Genomic DNA, 19,951 nt, shown 5'->3' on the forward strand with positions numbered 1-19,951 from the left:
GGTCTGTGAGGCTCCATTTTCAATTATCCAGCACAAAGCCAGAAATGTAGGCATAGCTCACGTGGCAAAGCACCAGTCATAAACAGAAAAGGTAAGAAAAACCACCCAGGCCTGATATCAAGCCCTGGTACCAACACAAAAGCAAAAAGAAAAAGAAACGAAAGGAGGGGGAGGAGCAGATGGAGAAGGAGGAGCAGGAGGAGGAGGAAGAAGAAGAAGAAGAATTGGAGGAAGTCTGGCTGTGGGCAGTAGCTTTGGCAGTTTCAAGTTCCACATGGCCACTTACCTGCTGGTGACATGGAGCTAGTCATTTAACCCTCACAGCCTAGGTTTCCTTATGCTTACCTGGGAAATCTTCCAGATCTCCAGCTGCAATTATAGGTGTATTCCATTGCCTTCTCTTTTTGTTTAACTTTCCAAATTTTACAAATACGTGATTATAGCCAAATACTATTGACTCACATCTATAATCCTAGCTACTCAGGGGGCTGAGATCTGAAGATCACAGCTTGAAGCCAGCCTGAGAAAGAAAGTCTGTGAGATTCTTGTCTCCAGTGAACCACTAAAAAGCCAGAAGTGGAGCTGTGACTCAAGTGGTAGAGCTCCAGCCTTGAGAAAACAACAAAAGCAAGCAGGAATGCAAGGCCTGGGTGGAAGGGGTGACATTGATCAGGATGCATTGTACTCATAGCCTGACTTAGTGAATTGTAACTGCTTTGTAGACTAACAATAATTTTTTTTAAAAAAAGGAGTACAAGACCCTGAGTTCAAGCCCCAGTAGTGATACACACACACACACATACACACACACACACACACACACACACACACACACACGTCAAAAGGATACTCATAAAAAGTTTCCCTCCCATCCTGATCAGCTGCTCAGTCCTTTTCCAAAGAAAACAGCTGTTTCTTTTTAGGGTTGATCCAAGGAGACAATAAGGTTAATGGGGTAGGGGCCACATCTTGGGGAGGGGGCTGATCTTGACCTCTGCCAGTTTCTAGTGTGGGGCCTGAACACTTCTTAAACTTTCCATGCCTATGTCCTCCAAGTTGGAATCCTGGGGATTCAGGGGAGGGTGGAATGCCTCAAGGTATATAGGAAGCACCTTCTAAGTATATTGACTATAATTATGATGGATATTCAAGTACATATATTTCTGCAATAAATGTGTGAAGGAAGAGAATCCAGAACTTGCGAATCAAGTTCCCAAACAGTTACTAAATGTCCCTTTTGGGACATGTCAAATCACTTGGTAATAACCTCACTTCTGAGTCATCTAGGGAAGGGAACTTGTACATACTATTTACTGGGGGAGGGTGTTTTCTTTTTCTCTTTTCTTCCAGTCTGTCTTGTGTGTGCGTGCATGTGCGTGCGCATGTGCGCACGCTGGTCCTGGGCTTTGAGCTCAGGACCTGGGAGCAGTTCCTGAGCATTTTTGCTCCAGACTAGCACTCTAAGTGGAGTAATAACTCCATTTAAAATTTTATTTTTGGTAGTTAATTGGAGATCAGAGACTCATGGACTTTCTTGCCCAGGCTGGCTTCAAATCATGATTCTCAGGTCTCGGCCTCCTATAGCTAGGGTTATAGGCATAAGCCACTGGTGCCTGTCTGTCTGTCTCTTTTTTTTTTTTTTTTTTTTTTTGGCCAGTCCTGGGCCTTGGACTCAGGGCCTGAGCACCGTCCCTGGCTTCTTCCCGCTCAAGGCTAAGTCTGTCTCTTTTTTGAGAGTTGGTCTTGCTATTTTGCCTAGATTAGCCTCAAACTCAGCTCAAAGTGATTCTTCCGCCTCAGTCTCCCGAGTATCTGGGATTAGAAGTGAGTAAAACAGCATGTCTAGTTAATACACTACATTAGTTAGGGCCCAGAGACTATGAAATAAGACATTAACCTGTAGAAGATTGATGAGTAACAAATTTATTATTATTATCATTATTATTACCAGGCCTGGGTCTTGAACTCAGGGCTTGAGCACTGTCCCTGGCTTCTTTTTGCTCAAGGCTAGCACTCTACCATTTGAGCCACATCGCCACTTCCGGCTTTTTCAGTTTATGTGGTGCTGAGGAGTCAAACTGAGGACTTCGTGCATGTTGGGCGAGCACTCTACCACTAAGCCACATTCCCAGCCCCAGCAAAGTGTTCTTGACAGAAAAAAAAAAAAGATTAGTACATTTTTACTGCCAGATAGGAATTAGTTTTCTTCTTCCTCACTGGACTTTTCTTCCATTGACTGTGTAAGGTTCGTGGGAAAGGAAACCTGCCACATGGTTCAAGCAGAAGAGTTTACTGGGGGGAAAGCAAACTGCCAACCCTCAGGCACACGATAGAGGCGTGGGGAGATAGAGGGGAAGGAGGAAGAGAAAAAGAGAGAAAAAGAAAGAGGAAGTAAAAGGGAGCAAGAGAGAGTAAGAGAGAAGAGGAAAGAGAAAAGAGAGCAGGGACACAGCTGAGCTGGATTACATAGGAAAAGAAAGGCAGGAGGTATGGCCAGGTAGATTGGATGTGACCTCAGAGAAGGAGGAGGTAACTCCCTCCAGGTGTGCCAGTTACCTAGGTAACTCAGGTACTGGGTGCAGACTTAAACAGGTAGGGGGCATCTGCATGGAGCCCTCCTGGGGGGTAGACCTTACAGACTGGCAGTAAGAGTCTTTGTTTCATGCTTTGATCCAACCTGTGAGTTCATTTATTCAGTAGTTAAATAAATCTTGGTATTTACTCTATATTGTGTTTGTCATTCTTGTTTATTTCTTTTCTGTGCTTGTTCTGGGGCTTGAACTCCTGGGCCTGGATACTGTCCTTGAGCTTTTGTGCTCAAGGCTACTGCTCTATTACTTGAGCCACAGCACCACTTCCCAGCTTTTGGTGGTTATTTGGAGATAAAAGTCTCCCCAATGTTTCTAGCTGGGCTGGCTTTAAACAGAGATTGTCACATCTCAGCCGCTGATGCACAGCTGTCATGTTTATTTTTTGTGAAAAAAATTTTATTTGACACACAACATTCTTGTCATTTTCCCATTATTTTAATTTAATAAATCTTGAGGATCACTTTTGATTTGAATATAAAGAGCTTCCTTTCTCTTCCTTAATAATCCTCTGTAGAGAATACAGATTCTGGAGTCTATATGGGTGTAAAATAATTACCCCCATAAACAATGTAGCCAATCCCCAGTGGGTGGACACTTAGGTTCCATTGTGTGACTGCTAGGATGAATCAATAGCCTTCTACACAGATTGGAAGCCGGCTTCCTCAGCAGAGCTGGATGGGAAGTCAGGAGAGGCTTTGGGCCGAAAAGGAGTCTAGGCAAGAGCCTGACTACCTACTCCTACCTACCTGACCTAACCCGTCTTCCCTTGATTCTGTGCACACCTGGCCTCCTCCTGCTGCCTCCTTCTTACCATTCTGAGCTCTTGATATGGCCAGAGAGGAAGGGCCAGACTTTGATGGCCCACAGACCTGGGCGTTGCCAGGCACTGGCTGGAGGGTGAGTGTGCCTTGGAGAGGAGGATCTTGGGGACTTGAAACTTCTTGCTGGTGCTGTCCCTGGGTTGTAGCCAGTGGGAGAGAATGCCCTGAGGACTCTGGTAAGGGACAAAGGCTCTGGAGCCAGGGACTTGCTGAGGAGGCTTGGGGGCTGGGGCAGGGGGAGGGGCGGTCCCTAGCAGCTCTGGCACTGACTTGCTTCTGGTACCCAGGGCAGGTGGTTGGTCAGGGCAGAGTGTGTGGCAGGCAGTGGTGAGGAAGGGACTGGCTAGGCATGTGGTGACAGTGACCAGGTGGTCAAGGACACCCCCCTCCTGAGGAGGCGGGGCAAAAGAGGAGTTCAGTGAGGCCTGAAGCCTTTCTAGGAGGGATGGGGCAGCCTGGGCCTGGGCCTGGGCCACCAGCCCAGGCAAGGGTGGCCACTCCGGCTGGTAGTGCTGGCTGAGCTGCTCAGCCCTGGGCCTCCGCAGCAGCTGCCGGACCCTCTTCACTGTGTTGAAGCTGTCAGTCAGGACAGCCCACTCCAGGGCTGTCTTGCCCCGAACAGGATCTACAGAGTTCAAGTCAGCACCTGCAAGGAGGCACAGGGTAACAGGGGGGTTAAAATCGGGAGTGGTAGCCAGGTGCCAGTGGCTCACGCCTGTAGTTCTAGCTACTCAGGAAGCTGAGATCTGAGGATCATGATTCTAAGTCAGCCTGGGCAGGAATATTCATAAGACTCCAATTAACTACCAAAAAGCTGGAAGTGGAAGTGTGGCTCAAGTGGTAGAGTGCTAGCCTTGAGCAAAAAAAAAAAAAAAGTTCAGAGGCAGTGCCTAGGCTCTGAGTTCAAGCCCCAGGACTAGCACAAAAAAAAAAAAAAAAAAAAAGAAAAAGAAATAGGGACTGATGGTTAGGGAAAGGAGGACTGACTCATATTAAATTCAAAACCAAAGATGCTAGCCTTAAAAGATGACCGCAGCCTTTTGCATAAGAGAGAAGAGACTGGAGTCCAGAAGGGAGAAAACTTCAGAGAGACAGCTTCCGAGTCATGGAGCCCATAGGAGTCGAGTGCAGGTTGCCCAGGGCAGGGGGAGGCTATGCGCTCTGGGATGGAGAGCGGGGTAAGATCTGCTGGTCCCCTCTCCTGGTTTCTCTCTTCATCCCCCTCTAATCCTGGGGCAGGCCAGGAATCTTAGCTACTTAGGAGGCTGAGATCTAAGGATCTCAGTTCAAAGCCAGCCCAGGCAAGAAAAGTCCAAGAGACTCTTATCTCCAATTAACTACCTGAAAGCTGGAAGTGGAGTATGGTACAAAGGGGTAGACCTCAGCCTTGGGCAAGAAAGCTCAGGGACAGCACCCAGGCCTAGAGTCTATCTAATCCTAGGGAAGGGGCAGCATCTGGGGTGAAGAGGAAGGTGTGGAGTTTTTTCTACCTTTCCCCAGGGAAACGTTGGAGGTGTTGGGAACAATGAAAACTCCAGCTTCATAGTCAGAGTGGTCTTCACTCCACAGCCCCAGCACAGCAAGAGTCTCAACTATACACACTGCATTTCTGGGAGGCCTGCTTTGTCCAGCAGAGGCCCACCGAGAGAAGGCTCCCACGCATACTCTCCTAGAGCCCAGCACTTTCTGGTTTTCAAGGTGTTTTTTTGTTTGTTTGTTTGTTTGTTTGTTTGTGCCAGGACTCAACTCAGGGACAGGAAGCTGACTCTAAGCCTCTCTGTGCTCAGGGCTAGTGCTCTACCACTGGGGCCACAGCACTATTTCCAGCTTTTTCTGAGTAAGTTTATTGGCAATAGACCCTCATGGACTTTCCTGAGCTTGGCTGGCTTGGAATGGGATTCCTAGAGCTCAGGCTCCCGAGTAGCTAGGATTATAGGTGTGAGCCACTTGTGCCCATCTGGCACTTCTTTGGCTCAAGGCTAGCACTCCCAGTCTGAGCTACAATTCCTCTTTCAGACTTTGGTGATTAATTGGAGAGTAGAGTCTCAGGAACTTTCCCTCCCTCAGGCTGGCTTGAAAAGGTGATCATCAGATTTCAACCTCCAGAGTAGCTAAGATTATTTAGCTAGGGCTTAAGCCACCATATCTGGATGTTTTGCTTTCCCTCCCAAGCTTTCCAGAGATCCACTTGCAAGAGCATTCAATAACTTAGATTTGTTTGGGACAAAGAACCCCGGAAGTGTGGCCTAGATTGGCATTCCATCCCCACCTCCTGGCAGCTGGATGGTGGTTGCCTTGGGGTCTGGAGGGGAGGCTGAGCAGAGGGACAATGAGGCCACACCTTCGGGGTCCAGGACCCACGCACCTGCCATGAGGAGGGCGGCCACACACTCTGGACGGTCCTGCACTGCGGCCTTCATCAGGGCGGTGAATCCCCGCTGGTCCCTGCGCTCCAGGTCCAGGCCCGCATAGTAGTTGAGCAGGAAACTCACTAGAGGGGTGTGGCCTGCAGGACAAGAAGGAAAGCGCCTAGTTCTCCAGGCCAGGGGGTGCTGAAGCCCCAAAGCCGCCCTCCATCCCATACAGCAGGGCCTGACGTGGGACACTCGTGTGCCAAGTCCTGATTGATGGCTGGGGAAAGTGTGCATGGTGGGTGGAGGGCAGCCTCGAACCTGCCTGGGCAGCCAGCATGAGGGCTGTGTTCCCTTCTTTGTCCTGATGGTTCACATCCAGGTAAGGACAGCGGCTGAGCAGGGCCACAATACTTGCGAAGCCACGGTAGCAGGCGACCATGAGGCCTGTCTGGGGGTGGGGCAGCTGAGTCCCTGCTTGCCTCTAGACTCTCCCTAAGGACTGCCCGTGCCCTCTAAACCCACAACCCCCCAAAGCCAGTCCCCCCCCATATAGACCACCCTTACCCTTCCTGACAGTGGAGATTGACCTTGAAATTCTCAGGGTCAATCAGACCCGCATGGCCTGTTAGGAAGACCCAGCTGTCCCCAGCTGTCCCCCAGCTAGCTGGGGAAAACCCCTGGCGGCACCTCACCCTTCCATTGCTGTCCACATGGGCGGCCTGCTCTGGGGAGACCCCAGCATCCAGCATGGCTTGGAGCTGAACAGGGTCATTGTGGACACAGACCCAGTACAGGGCTCCCAGATGACTGCTGGGGACGGGGGTCTCCTCCCTGGGGCAGGATGATGTCTCAGCCATGTCCAGCTCCTCTGCCTCCAGCTTGGGACGGGCAGGTGAGTCCCTCCTCATGTGGCTGGCAGCTGTGACAGAATAGATTCAGTGTCTCCCTGGGCAGGGAACCCACGTACCAGGCTAAGGACAGGAAGTGGGTGGGCGGGACCTGGACAGGTAGAGGGGCACTGTGAAGCAGGACCCCAAGGAGGCTCCCCACAAGGAGTTACTTTTCTCTCCCCATCCTTACCTGGACTCAAAGGTCTCCAAGAGTAGGGGCTTGTTAGGCATGGGTGACTCATACCTGTAATCCTTGCTACCCAAGAGGCTGTGATCTAAGGATCACAGTTCGAAGCCAACCCAGGGAAGGAAAGTCCATGTGCCTCTGATCTCCAGTTGACCACCAAAAGGCTGGAAGTAGAGCTCTGGCTCAAGTGACAAAGCATTATTAGCCTTGAGCAACCAAGTTCAGGGTTGCACCTAGGCCCTGAGTTCAAGCCCCAGGACTGGGCCCAAAAAGAAAAAAAAAAAAAAAAAGAGTAAGGGCTTACCTCCCGGCATCCTTGCTCAACTCCGGAATAGCCTGGAAGTGGGTGACAGATGGCTGGACTTGGGAGAAACAGCTGCCACAAACACCTTGGGGCTGAGCCGGGTCAAGCGGGTTAGCGAGGGATTGGAGGCCCAGAGGGGCTGGGTGTTGTCTAGAACCAACCAACACGGGGCCTTGAGGACTCGGCAGAGCTGCCTGAGCTCCAGACTGCTACCCCTCCAAGCATAGAGGACGCGCCTCTGTCCAACACTCACCTCCACCTTCCAGGACGGCCAGGTGCTCTCCCAAGCAGAGCCTGCAAAGCGGGGAAGGGCTATGTGGGCTAGGAGCCAGAGGTCTCCTCCACTCTGGCTGAGCAGGGCTGGGGCAGTGTGAGAGAGGGAGGGACACAGGACATTCATTAAGTATGGCGACAGTACTCAGGATGATGGAGAAGGGAGGGGTGCTCAGGAGTTACCTGGACCTTCTTAACCCCCCACATTCTGGAGAGATCAAAATATAAAGAACTGCTAGGCACTGGTGGCTCATACCTGCAATCTAGCTGCTTAGGGGGCTGAGATCTCAAGATCAAGCTTAGAAGCTAGTCCAGACAAGAAAGTTCATTCAAGTTTTTTTTTTTTTTTTTTTTTTGCCAGTCCTGGGACTATGAACTCAGGGCCTGGGCACATTCCCTGAGCTTCTTTTGCTCAAGGATAGCACTCTACTACTTGACCCACAGATCCACTTCTGCTTTTTTTCTGTTTATGTGGTACTGAGGAATCAAACCCAGGGCTTCATGCATGCTAGGCAAGTACTCTACCACTAAGCCACATTCCCAGCCCCTCCAAGCAACTCTTATCTCCAATTAGCCAGCAAAAAGCTGGAAGTGGAAGAGCACTAAGTTTCAGAGAAAAAGCTCAGGGACAGTGCCAGGCCCTGAGTTCAAGCCCTAGGGGACACACACACACACACTCATCCAATCAGAAATTAGGGCTGGAGGCATGACTCAGTGACTGCCTACCTGACTCAAACCCTAGTACTGACCCCTCAGAAAAAGTATCAGAATTGTGATATATTAAATTTGATGGATTCGTTTCAGAATGCTAATAAACAGGAAATAGTTAAATTGAATTATTTAGTAATGTAATGATATTTGGGTGCCAGTGGCTCACAGCTTTAATCCTAACTACTCGGAAGGCTGAAATATGAAGGATCGTAGTTCAAAGCTAGCCTAGGCAGAAAAGTCTGCAAGACTCCATCCCTAATGAACCAGCAAAAAGTAGAGCTAGAGGCATGACCAGATTAGCAACTATGAGGCTCTAAATTCAAACCCTACTACCAGCAAAGCAAACAAACAGAAAAAGACTACGTATTAATGTAATAATAGATTGTTGCTAAATTATTCCTTCCTATTAACTTTAATAAATTGGACTTCAATGTAGGAAATTGAGGTGACCCTTTTCCTTCTAATCATATCACCCTGGCACTACTTCATTACATTTCCCTTCCAGCCCTGATCCCCACATTGGCTTTCTTGTCTCTTCACCAGTCAGCATTTATAAAAAGTACATTCCATTGAAACAAGTAGTGGTGTGTGTGTGTGTGTGTGTGTGTGTGTGTGTGTGTGTGTGTGTGTGTGCTGGTCCTGGGGCTTGAACTCAGGGCCTGGGTGCTGTTCCCTGAGCTATTTTTACTCAAGGCTAGTGTTCTACCACTTGGGCCATAGCTTTACTTCTGGCTTTTTGGTGGCTAGTTGAAGATAAGAGTCTCAAACTTTTCTGACCAGGCTGGCTTCAAACTGTGATCCTCAGATCTCAGCCTCCTGAGTAGCTTTAGAATTACAGGCATGAGCCACTAGCACCCAGCTTGGATTTTTTTTTTTTTAATTTTAGAGACAGAGTCTTGCTTACATATTCCAGACTGACTTTAGACTCATGATCTTCCTGCCTCAGTCTCCTGAGTTCTGGGATTACAAGTGTGTACCACCACACCCAGATTGTGGATATGTCTTTAAGCATCATGTTGTGAGTTGTGCCCTGGTGTTCTTTCTGTTTGTGTCTTCACCTGGGGGTCATGGAGCAGTTCAGAGCACTTGTGGTTATGAGTGCCGGAAGCTGTGAGCTGTCTGTCCTGATCAGCACCCACTGGAAGTTGCTGTGAGAATTTCTTCTGAACTACAGAAGCTGACAAGCTAAACAGCAATTCCTAGGGTCCCTGAACTGAGAATCTGCAATGTAGGTTCTTATGTGCAAGGCACACAAGTTTAGAACAGAGCCATGAAGCACAGACTGTGACAGCAGCAGTCAGGCTCTGGGAGCAGTTTCCAGATACATCAGCTTCCCTCAGTGGTCTCTGTCAATTTCTCAGTCACAGGCAGAGGGCACATGACCTAGTCATGTGACCTTCAAAACTGGGAGTTGTTCCTGACCTGCAGCCTGACTTTTCTAATCCTTTCTATTTAAATTAGTCTGATATATTTCTGTTCTCTGCAACTGACCTGTGACACACGTAGCTTAAGAAAGAGGTTTTGGTTGTTGTTTTGCCAGTCCTGGGGCTTGAAGTCAGGGCCTGAACACATTGGCTTCTTTTTGCTCAAGGCTAGCACTCTACCACTTGAGCCACACCCGCCATTTCAGACTTTTCCTTTTTATGTGATGCTGATGAATCAAACCCAGGGCTTTGTGCATGCTAGGCAAGCACTCTACCAATAAACCACATTCCTAGCCCCCAAGGGTTATTTTACACACATAAGATTAAAAGTTCAGGGCTAGTAAGCTACTGTTGTTAGTTAAGCACCATGCCAGAGCCTTCTCTGGGTTCGTTTACTTTTCCTCTTAGTCACAAGATGGCTGCTATTAGGCCCCTTGCCATCACAGTAAAATGTCTTGAAGACATGCTATGGAATTCTAAGTGGCATTTAGGAGATAGCTATCAGATTATATGTGAGTCATCTCTGATTAGCAGACACAGTGCTTATCCACAATCTCCCTTCTCTCTAGTCACCTCTCAGCTTGGTGTGGTCCTGTAATGCAACTTGAGCCAGTAAAATGCACACATGGGTCTAAAGGGCAGGAAAATCTTTGCTCCCTCCATAGAAGATGAGGGAGCACATTTTTTCCTTTCTTTTTCTCTTCCTTTTTTTCTAGTGTATGTGTGTGTGCACACTGGTACTAGAACTCAGTGCCTCGTGCTGTTAGTTCTTTTGTTCATGGCTAGTAATCTACCACTTGAGCCAGGCCTCCAGACTACCTTTTGTGCTGATTACCTGGAGATGAAGTCTCTTAGTCTTTTCTGCCAAAGCTGGTTTTGAACCTTGACCCACAGATCTCAGCCTTCTGAGTAGCTAGGGTTACTGACATCAGCCACCAGGCATGAGCCTGGCCATTTTTGTTTGTTTGGCAAAATTTGTCAAACTTGGTAAACTGGAGGTGCAGGTCAGTGTTAGAATGCATGCGTAGCATGCCCTAGGACTGGGTTTAATACCATGCACAAACCCCAGAAAGGTTCTTGGTCATTCTTTTTCTTTATGGTGGTGTTAAACATAATATACTCAGGTGCTCTATCACTTGAGCCATGCCCAACTTTTTTTTTCCTGATAGGGCTTCACATTTTTCCTAGGCCTTCCTGGACTTCAAGCCTCCTGTTTATGCTTCTCATGTAGCTGAGAAAACAGGTGCCTACCGGTGCATCCAATTGTTGGTTGAGATGGGGGTCCATGAACGATTTATCCAGGCTAAACATCAATCTTCCTGATATCGGTCTTAAACAGCTGAGATTGCAGGTGTGAACCAGCATGCTGGGCTTTGGTCATACTTTATCGTTTCCTATTCCCTGTGGCTTTGTTTTTTTTTTATGAGACAAGGTCTCACTATGTAGCCCAGGATGGCCTTAAACTCTCCATCCTCCTGCCTCAGCCTCCCAAGAGCTGAGATGACAGGTGTGAGTGGGTCTTTTTTTTTTTTGGCCAGTGCTGGGGCTTGAACTCAGGGCCTGAGCACTGTCCCTGGCTTCTTTTTGCTCAAGCCTAGCACTCTATTTGAGCCACAGTGCCACTTCTGGCCTTTTCTGTTTATGTGGTGCTGAGGAACCAAACCCAGGGCTTTATGCATGCTGGGCAAGAACTCTACCACTAGGCCACATTCCCAGCCACTAGCCTGGATCTTAATTCTTTAAATATATGAGCCATACTTTTATAAATATAATTTTGTTATTATTAAGGAGTTGTACAGAGGGGTTATAATTCCATAAGTCAGGTAATGAGTATAATTCTTCTTGGACAATGTCAGCCTTACCTTCACTTTTCCCCAGTTTCCCCCTTCTATCCCTACCCACAAGTTGCAGAGCTTACTTTCTACCTAGTGCATATTGAATACCATTACTGCATTTGTTCACCCTCCCTCCCTCTATTGAAGCATGGTCATCTTATGCCCTGGATTGGACTGGGGACCTTGGGAGTCTGTTTCTATTGTTCATTGTTTCTGCGGGATCTTCATGGTATCTTTTACCCTTTTGTATCCAGTGATTTTCACTGACTATAAACTATTCATTTTCCCTGGAAAATCATATTAGAAATTTCTCCTGGATGAAGATGAAGGTTATGAAAATTACGTTAGAAATGTTTTGATGGGTGCCAATGGCTCACGCCTGTAATCTACTCAGGAGGCTGACATCTGAGGATCCTGCTTCACTTGAGCTGTGGCTCAAGTGGTAGAGCACTGTACACTGTCCCTGGCTTCTTTTTGCTCAAGGCTAGCACTTGAGCCACAGCCCTACTTCCAGATTTTTCTGTGTATGTGGTGCTGAGGAATTGAACCCAGGGCTCCATGCATGCTAGGCAAGCACTCTGCCACTAAGCCACATTCCCAGCCCCACTTAGGGACTTTTGGAGATAGTGGTGCCTAGAACCCTTGCAGAGAGCCCAAGGAAATGGTCTGTGCCACAGCCTGTGTAATGTGATTTTGCAAATCTCCCCATGTGGTTCTCATGTACAGCCAGGGCTGAAACCCCCTGCACAGACCTGCTCAATAATACAGGGGGAGGGGGGCTGAGGGAGGGGACAGGTGAGTCTGATCATGTCAAAATGAAACTCCCTTGTACAACTAATTGCTGCCAATAAAACTGTGTGGAAAATTACCTAATTTAAAGGCAGCAAATAGGAAAAAGGGGACCCTCATATTTTGCTTTTTTTTTTTTTTGGCCAGTCCTGGGCCTTGGACTCAGGGCCTGAGCACTGTACTGTCCCTGGCTTCTTCCCGCTCAAGGCTAGCACTCTGCCACTTGAGCCACAGCGCCGCTTCTGGCCGTTTTTTTTCTGTATATGTGGTGCTGGGGAACCGAACCTAGGGCCTCGTGTATCCGAGGCAGGCACTCTTGCCACTAGGCTATATCCCAAGCCCTCATATTTTGCTTTTTGAACTTATATGTTGGAATCTTTTTCACCATGATAATGATTACTTGCTAGCTAATGATGGGGGAGGGAGGGACAAAAACCAGGAAGATTACTTTGCCTGATTCCTTCTTTTTTCATCCAACTCTCCAGCACATGGGGTTCATCCTGCCTTCTTATCTTCTTGCTGTCTTTAATCCATTCTCCCCTACCCAGCCCTCCCATTTGTTGTTGTTGTTGTTGCTGGGGATTGGATCCAGAGCTTTGCACATGCTCAGGACACGCTCTGACGCTAACATTCTCAACACATTCAACACTTGTGAATTAATAATGAGGTATACATTTTGGCCCTGGTGCTCTCCATACGAGTTGTCCTTGTTCTCCTTCTCGGCTGTTTTCCTCACCTTGGCTATCTCTGCGTCTGGCATCCGGCAGTGTTGTCCAGTCAATTAATCAGAGTTCCCTGCCCGTCTCTGTAACCTCGAGAGGAATGAATGGCAGGGGACATGAAAATATCAATCTGTGCTGAGGCCCCAAGGACACTTTGTTACATGAAAGGGGATTTTACATTTTGCTTTTCAAATTCTCTTCCAAGCTTGGAGAAGGTACTGACTTATGGGCCAAAGGCTTTGTTTCTGCATGGCCACTCGCAGCCAGCAGGTGGCAACCATGAGCAGGAATTGGGAGCACATTTCCAACTCCACCCACCAGGCTAAGCCCCAGGATTCTAGGATCAGACATAGGGGCCAGGGCTCCGCCAGCAGGTGTGAGGGAAAGGGGAAGAAGTTTCCTTTTTGTGTGTGTACCAGTCCTGGGGCTTGAACTCAGGGCCTGGGTGCTGTCCTTTTCTTTTTTCTTTTTTTTTGGCCAGTCCTGGGCTTGGACTCAGGGCCTGAGCACTGTTCCTGGCTTCTTTTTGCTCAAGGCTAGGCACTCTACCACTTGAGCCACAGTGCCACTTCTAGCCTTTTCTGTGTATGTGGTGCTGAGAATAGAACCCAGGGTTTCATGCATGCTAGGTGAGCACTCTGCCACTAGTCCACATTCCCAGCCCCCCTTTGCTTTTTTGCTCAAGGACATTGCTCTACCACTTGAGCCACAGTTCCACTTCTAGCTTTTGATGGGTAATTGGAGATAGAAGTCTTATGGACCTTCCTGCCTGGGTCTGGCTTTGAACCATGGTCCTCAGATCTCAGCCTCCTGAATGACCAGGATTACAAGTGTGAGCCACCAGCACCCAGCCTCCGTATGGTTGTCTTAAGAATCAGAAGTAAAGGGATATTATAAGTTCTCTTTGCTGGTCCCTTAGTGGCTGGGCTCTGACCCAAGCTTAACCATTGCCAAATCCTGTTTCTCTTCAGTGTGACCCTCTGTTGACTGTCTTCTTTCTACCTGTCTTTGTGTTCTCTCCAACATCTAACTTTCTCATCTCACTGACTGGCTTCCTCTGTGTCCCTCTAACTCTCTTAAGCTCTGATGATACCATCTGATGTGGAGCCTGCCTCGCCCTGTCTCCTGCCCTCTTACCCTCTGGCCTGGGATTCTGCACAATTCTTGACTTACACAGTTCAATCAGAAGGGCAGGGGGGTGGGGCTAGTGCAAGTCTACAGAAGGAGGAGTTTCCCTGTTTCATTAGGAGTACAGATCAATGTCCTTTTTGGCTTTGGTGTGTGTGTGTGTGTGTGTGTGTGTGTGTGTGCCTGTGCACGTGCGTGTATGCACGTGAGTACTGGGGCTCAGACTCAGGGTCTCAGCTCTGTTCCCCCCCCCCTTTTTTTTTTCTCAAAGCTAACATTCTACCATTTGGGCTACAGCTCCACTTAGGGCATTTTGCTAATTAACTGGAGATAAGAGTCTCATGGACTTTCCTACCCAAGAATGACTCGAAACCACAATCCTCCTATCTTAGCCTACTGAGTAGCTAGAATACAGGTGTGAGCCACCAGCCTCTTGTTACGTATCTCCCGCTGGGCTTTGAACTTCCACCTCAAGCTCCCACCTAAGCTTCCTAACTGCAGGAATTATAGGTATGTACCAGCACACCAGGCCAGGAAACAGTCGTATATAGAGAAGTAAATACACTACCATTTCATCCTTTTCTTCTGGGATTTTTTTCCACGGGAAGCTGGTCTCTCCTCTGCGGCAGGTATAGCCAAAGCCAGCAGTGGGAAAGGGCCAACCGGCTTAAACACTAGGCAGGAGATGAAACCTAGCAGCATGAGGGTAAGAATAGAGAAAATGGCCTCTGGCCCCAGCTCCAGCCCCTTCTGGGGGTTCCCAGTGACCTGCCATAAGTCATGACTTCCCAATCATTATGTGCATCACAAAGCCAGCAGTTCAGCGCTAGGAGCTGTTAGGGAAGTCTGGGTTGATTTAGGGCCCACTCTGGCCAGCTCACACTCACTGAGCCATAGTCCTTAGGACTGGGGCAGGGACCCCAAGGTCATGGGTGAAGTTCAGGCAGAAGCATCCTGAACACCACTACATCCAACCTGTAGTGAATCCTTCTGCACTAGAGAGTTGAGGCCAGGGGCCAGGCACAGGCGTTCAGGGACTGGGGGCCTAGGCCTTAACATCAAGGCTCTCTGTTCAATTTGAGGCATCATCAGGATTTGGATTCAAGGAAAGCAAAGAGAGCCTCATTATCCTCCAAGAGGACACACAGCTAAATCCTGAGCAAGCCCCTCCAACCATTGTCCCCAACCTCAGTTTCAGTGAGCTTCCTGTGAGGCTGGTTTTGAGCCATGATCCTCAGATCTCAAGCTTCCTGCTTAGCCAGGATTTCAACTGGTGCCCAGCTGAACCTTTGAAAATTTTAAGACCTATTCTACAAACAAAAAAATTCCATATTCTCTTCATAAAAACCAATGCAAGGGCTGGGAATATGGCCTAATGGTACAGTGCTTGCCTCGCATACATGAAATCCTGAGTTTGATTCCTGAGCACCACATATATAGAAAAATCCAGAAGTGGCGCTGTGGCTTAAGAGCCAGAGTGCTAGCCTTGAGCAAAAAGAAGCCAGGGACAGTGCTCAGGCCCTGAGTCCCAAACCCCAGGACTGGCAAGAAAAAAAAAAATGCGAGTGGGATATAGTGGTTCAGGTAATGCCAGAACTCTAGAGGCAGGTAGTTCTCAGAGGCCAGAGAAATCTTGTTTCAAACAGGAAGGGAGGGAGGAGGGGTGAGCTAGGTGCTGGATTACATAACTGTAATTCTATCTCCTCAGGAGGCTGAGATCTGAGACTTCCAATTCAAAGCCAGCCCAGGTAGGAAAATCTGTGAAACTCTTACCTTCAATTAGCTACCAATAAGCTAGAAGTGTCGCTGTGGCTCAAGTATTAGAACAGCTAGCCTTGAGGGGAAAAAAAGCTCAGAGACAGTGTCAGGCCCTGAGTTGAAGCCCCAGGAACAGCACACACACACACACACACAATGGAAGAGGTTTCACAGCCCCGTTTCACAGGTGAGGCTAGAGAGACTGGGAGATGATGCAGTTTCCTGAGACTGTCTGGCAGGTGGGTGGCAGTGGTGGGATCCAAGGTAGGCCTTGTGTTCACAGTCCCAAGTCCTGTTGCTTCCTCCCCTCTGTGCGCCCCCTTGTGGAGTTCACTGTCATTTTCCAGTTTGAAGGCCGCCCCCTTCGGTGGGGAAGGTGGAGGGACCAGCAGCTGAGTCTTTCTGTTTTCTGTGTCATCTGTCAACACTGCACCATCTGTCAAGTCTACCCAGGGCTTCCCATCCTCTCCTGGAGGCCATGTTCCTAGAGTCTGGGCCTCCAGGACCCTTCCCCCATGGGACTCAGAATACCCACAGAGAGCTCATTTCCCCACTCAGAACCAGGAGCAGAGAACAAGAGTCACAGAGAACCACATGGACACGACTTTCTGAGGGGCAGGGTAATTGGCAGTGAGGTCCCCCTCCTCTTCTCTCACCCACCACCTCAGGAGCCTCTAGAGCTGAGAGCAAGGCAGACTGCACCAAGCAAGCAACAGCAGCCTGAAAACATCCCCCCTGGCTTTGGCCCAGTTGTCCATTGCAGAAGCCAGCAGATTTATGGGGCCTTGGTGTGGCTGGCTGTGATTCAGACTTTTTAATTCCCTTGTCTCCTCACCCAGCCCGCCTCCTCCCCCAGAAGGCCTTTGTGCTAGACAATGAGGAATCTATAAATTCCGGGGGACAGGGAAGTGGGGGAGGGGAACGCCAGTCACTTCAGCGCCCCCTACCAGCTCAGATTCTAGCTAGGTCCCAAAGAGCCACAGCTTTCTCTTTTTGTTGTTGTTGTTCTGGTCCTTGGGCTTGAACTCAAGACCTGGATGTTGTCCCTGAGGTTTTTGTTTTGTTTGCTCAAGGTTAGAGCACTACCTCTCCAGCCACAGCTCCACTTCTGGCTTTTTTGGTGTTTAACTGGAGATGAGTCACAAAATCACACCACCAGCCTGGCTGTATCTGGGCTACACAGTTTTGTGGTATCAGCCAGTAGGCCTAGTCATGGGTCCTGGGCAGGAAGGACATCTGCATCTCCAGGTGGCCTGGAGCTTCCAGTGGCTTCCTGGACCAGGGCAGTGGGATGCTCTCCTCTGCCCTATATATTTCAGGGAGTTGCATTTCTAAAGAAAAAAAAAAGAAGGTTCCAGTGCTGGGGCCTTACACCTGTAATCCTAGTTACTCAGGAAGCTGAGATCTGAGGATGGAGGCTCAAAGCCAGTCTGAGCAGCAAAATCCACGAGATTTTGTTTGTATGTTTGTTTGTTTTGCCTGTCCCGGGGCTTGAAATGAGGGTCTGGGCACTGCCCCTGTGCCTCTTCGTGCTCAAGGCTAGCTACAGCACCACTTTCAGCTTTTTCTGAGTAGTTTATTGAAGATAAGAGTCTCATGGACTTTCCTGCTCAGACTGGCTTCGAACTATAACCCTCAGATCTCAGTCTCTTCACTAGATAGAATGACAGGCCCTCAGCTCAGTCCATGAGACTCTTATCTCCAATAAATATCAAAAAGCCACAAGTGGGGCTGGGACTGTGGCTTAGAGGTAGAGTGCTTGCCTAGCATGCATGAAGCCCTGGGTTCCATTCCTCAGCACCACATACACAGAAAAAGCCGGAAGTGGAGCTATGGCTCAGGGACAGTGCCTAGGCCCTGAGTTCAAGCCCTAGAATTGGGAAAAAAAAAAAAATCCGGAAGTGGAGCTGTGGCTCAAGAAGTAGAGCAAGAAGTTGAGCAAAAAAAGCAAAGGGACATTGCCCAGGCCCAAGTTCAAGTCCCAAGACCAACACCGAAAGAATGAAGCCAAGCATTTGAAATCCTGGTTTTCTTCAGCCTTGGAGCCCTCCACACATTGCCATTCTCTCCCACCTTTGCTTCAAAAGCGGATGGTGTGGACAGAGAGGAAGCAAGTGAGACCTCACTCACTAGCCCACACTGGCCCTCCCCAGTGAGTGGATGCTCCCCCTTGGAGGAGTGTCCTGACACCGGCACCATACCCCAGTCCTCAGGCCCAGTGTTCTAGGGTCTCCCACACCTATGACACCTATGACAGGCCGGGGGCCTGCACCGCCCCCAGCACCTTATCTGTTGCTCCCCTAGGCCCTGGCTTTGCAGTCCATCCACGCACAGTCCGCCCCGTTGGGTCTGCAGATTCCTGTGTCCAACATCTCAAGGTCAAGGCTAACTGGGAGTGGGGTGCATAGCAGTCCAGGGGAATTCAGGGTGCTGGGCAAAAGATCGCTTAGGAAAAAAATATGAGGCAGATGATTTAAAACCCTGGTAGAAACCCCAGCCTGAACACTGAGGTGCTGGGGCTTGTTAGCTGCCTGGCTTCAGCTGGGGCTGCACACCAAAGCAGCCTGTGGGGCTCGGGTGATGGCGGCTGCCGCAGGGTGACATGGGTGCAGGCTGGGAGCCCGTGCACAGGCTACGCTCATGCACCGTGCAAGCCGCAACCCTGCTGGGTCGTGGGGGAAGGGGGCGGCTCAGGGAGCAGATGGCGGCAATTAGGGATCAGACCCTCCCCCTGCGCCTCAAGGCCGGAAGATGGGCTTCATTGCTCCCCGAGCACTGGCAGGGTTGTGTGTGTTGGGGGTGGGTGGCCCTCTACACTCCAGGCAGCTTCCAGGGGCCAGGGCCTGAGTACCAGGCGGGGGACACTCAGTTCTCCAGGCTAGGAGTTCTGGGAGATTCCTTTTGGAAAAGCCACACAGGCTGTGGCTCCCAGGGCTAATTCAGGTCAGTGCCCCAATATGCCCCAGGGCCTGCAGTGTCCTAAGTTTGGAAGATTCAGAGCCAATGGCCCAGGCTAGGGAGAGGGAAGCTGTACTAGATGGTGCAGGTTGTGGCCTAATCACTGATGGGGCGGGTGATTGGGTCTCAGCAACTTCTGACTCCTGGAGGATGGGGTGGCTGGGGATACTTTTGTAAGCAGACAGCAGGAAGGAGCCAGCCCAAACTGAACAGGAGGAGCCCTGGTGGGTCAGGTCTGTAATCCTAACAACTCCAGAGGCTGAGATTGGAAGCCAACCCAGGCAGCAAAGTCCATGAGACACTTATCTCCAATTAACCTCTACCAAGCTGGAAGTGGAGCTGTGGCTCAAGTGATAGAGCACCAACCTTGAGCAAAGAAAAGAGCTATGCCTGAGTTCAAGCCTCCATACCAGTGTATACACACACACACACACACACACACACACACACACACACACACACCCCACAAAATGATTTTTTTTTTTTAACAAAAGGAATCTTACAGGCCAGGATAGAAACATCTGTATCAAATTTGGCTCCTAGTCCTTTCTCCCTTCCTGGATTCCTCTCCTATCTTACCCTGAATCTTGTCACTGTGCATCTAAATTACTTGAACTTGGGCCTCACACAGTCCCCCAGATTTCTTGCTATTGTCAGGTGCTCTACCACTTGAGCCATATCTCTAGACCTCCTGTTTGCTGGTTAGTTGAAGACAGTATCTTGCAAAAGTTTTCTGCCCCAGCTGGCTATGAAATGGAATCCTTGGCCTCCTGAGCAGCTAGGATTCCAGGCATGAGCTGCCTACTCCCAGCTGAAGATAGATCTTGAATCAGCCCCAGCCCCACACACTGTCTAAGCCTCTGTTACTTTCTTGTACAACTGCAAAGGCTTCTGCTTGCTGTGCTAGAGCCTGGAAACCAATTCACAGGACAGCCCGCGGGAGGGGGGTGGGGGGGGGTGTTGTGCGCATGTGCACGCACACACGCGCGCGCGCGCGCACACACACGAGCACTTGCTTGCATGTGCCTGTACTAGGGCTTGAATTTAGGACCTGAGAACTGTCCCTTTCTTTCTTTCTTTCTTTCTTTCTTTATTTATTTATTTTTTGCTTATAGCTGGTTCTCTACCACTTGAAAGCCACAGCCCCACTTCCAACTTTTTTGCTGAAAAGAGTCTCTCGGATTTGTCTGTTAGGGCTGGGTTTAA

The 19,951-nt window shown here is 49.3% G+C and overlaps 1 protein-coding gene across 1 annotated transcript; it reads right to left on the reverse strand.

The window, feature by feature from the left end:
* Positions 1-3,342: 3,342 nt before the first annotated feature.
* Ankrd33 (ankyrin repeat domain 33) lies at positions 3,343-6,214 on the reverse strand. Its single transcript, XM_048342053.1, has 3 exons — positions 6,085-6,214; positions 5,778-5,918; positions 3,343-4,058 (listed from the first exon to the last, which is right to left on the reverse strand). Exons 1-3 carry the CDS (start codon positions 6,203-6,205, stop codon positions 3,343-3,345), a joined length of 978 nt encoding a protein of 325 aa, XP_048198010.1. The 5' UTR covers positions 6,206-6,214.
* Positions 6,215-19,951: the final 13,737 nt, after the last annotated feature.

Source organism: Perognathus longimembris, chromosome 1 (assembly GCF_023159225.1).
Source record: "Perognathus longimembris pacificus isolate PPM17 chromosome 1, ASM2315922v1, whole genome shotgun sequence".
Classification (NCBI taxonomy): domain Eukaryota; kingdom Metazoa; phylum Chordata; class Mammalia; order Rodentia; family Heteromyidae; genus Perognathus; species Perognathus longimembris.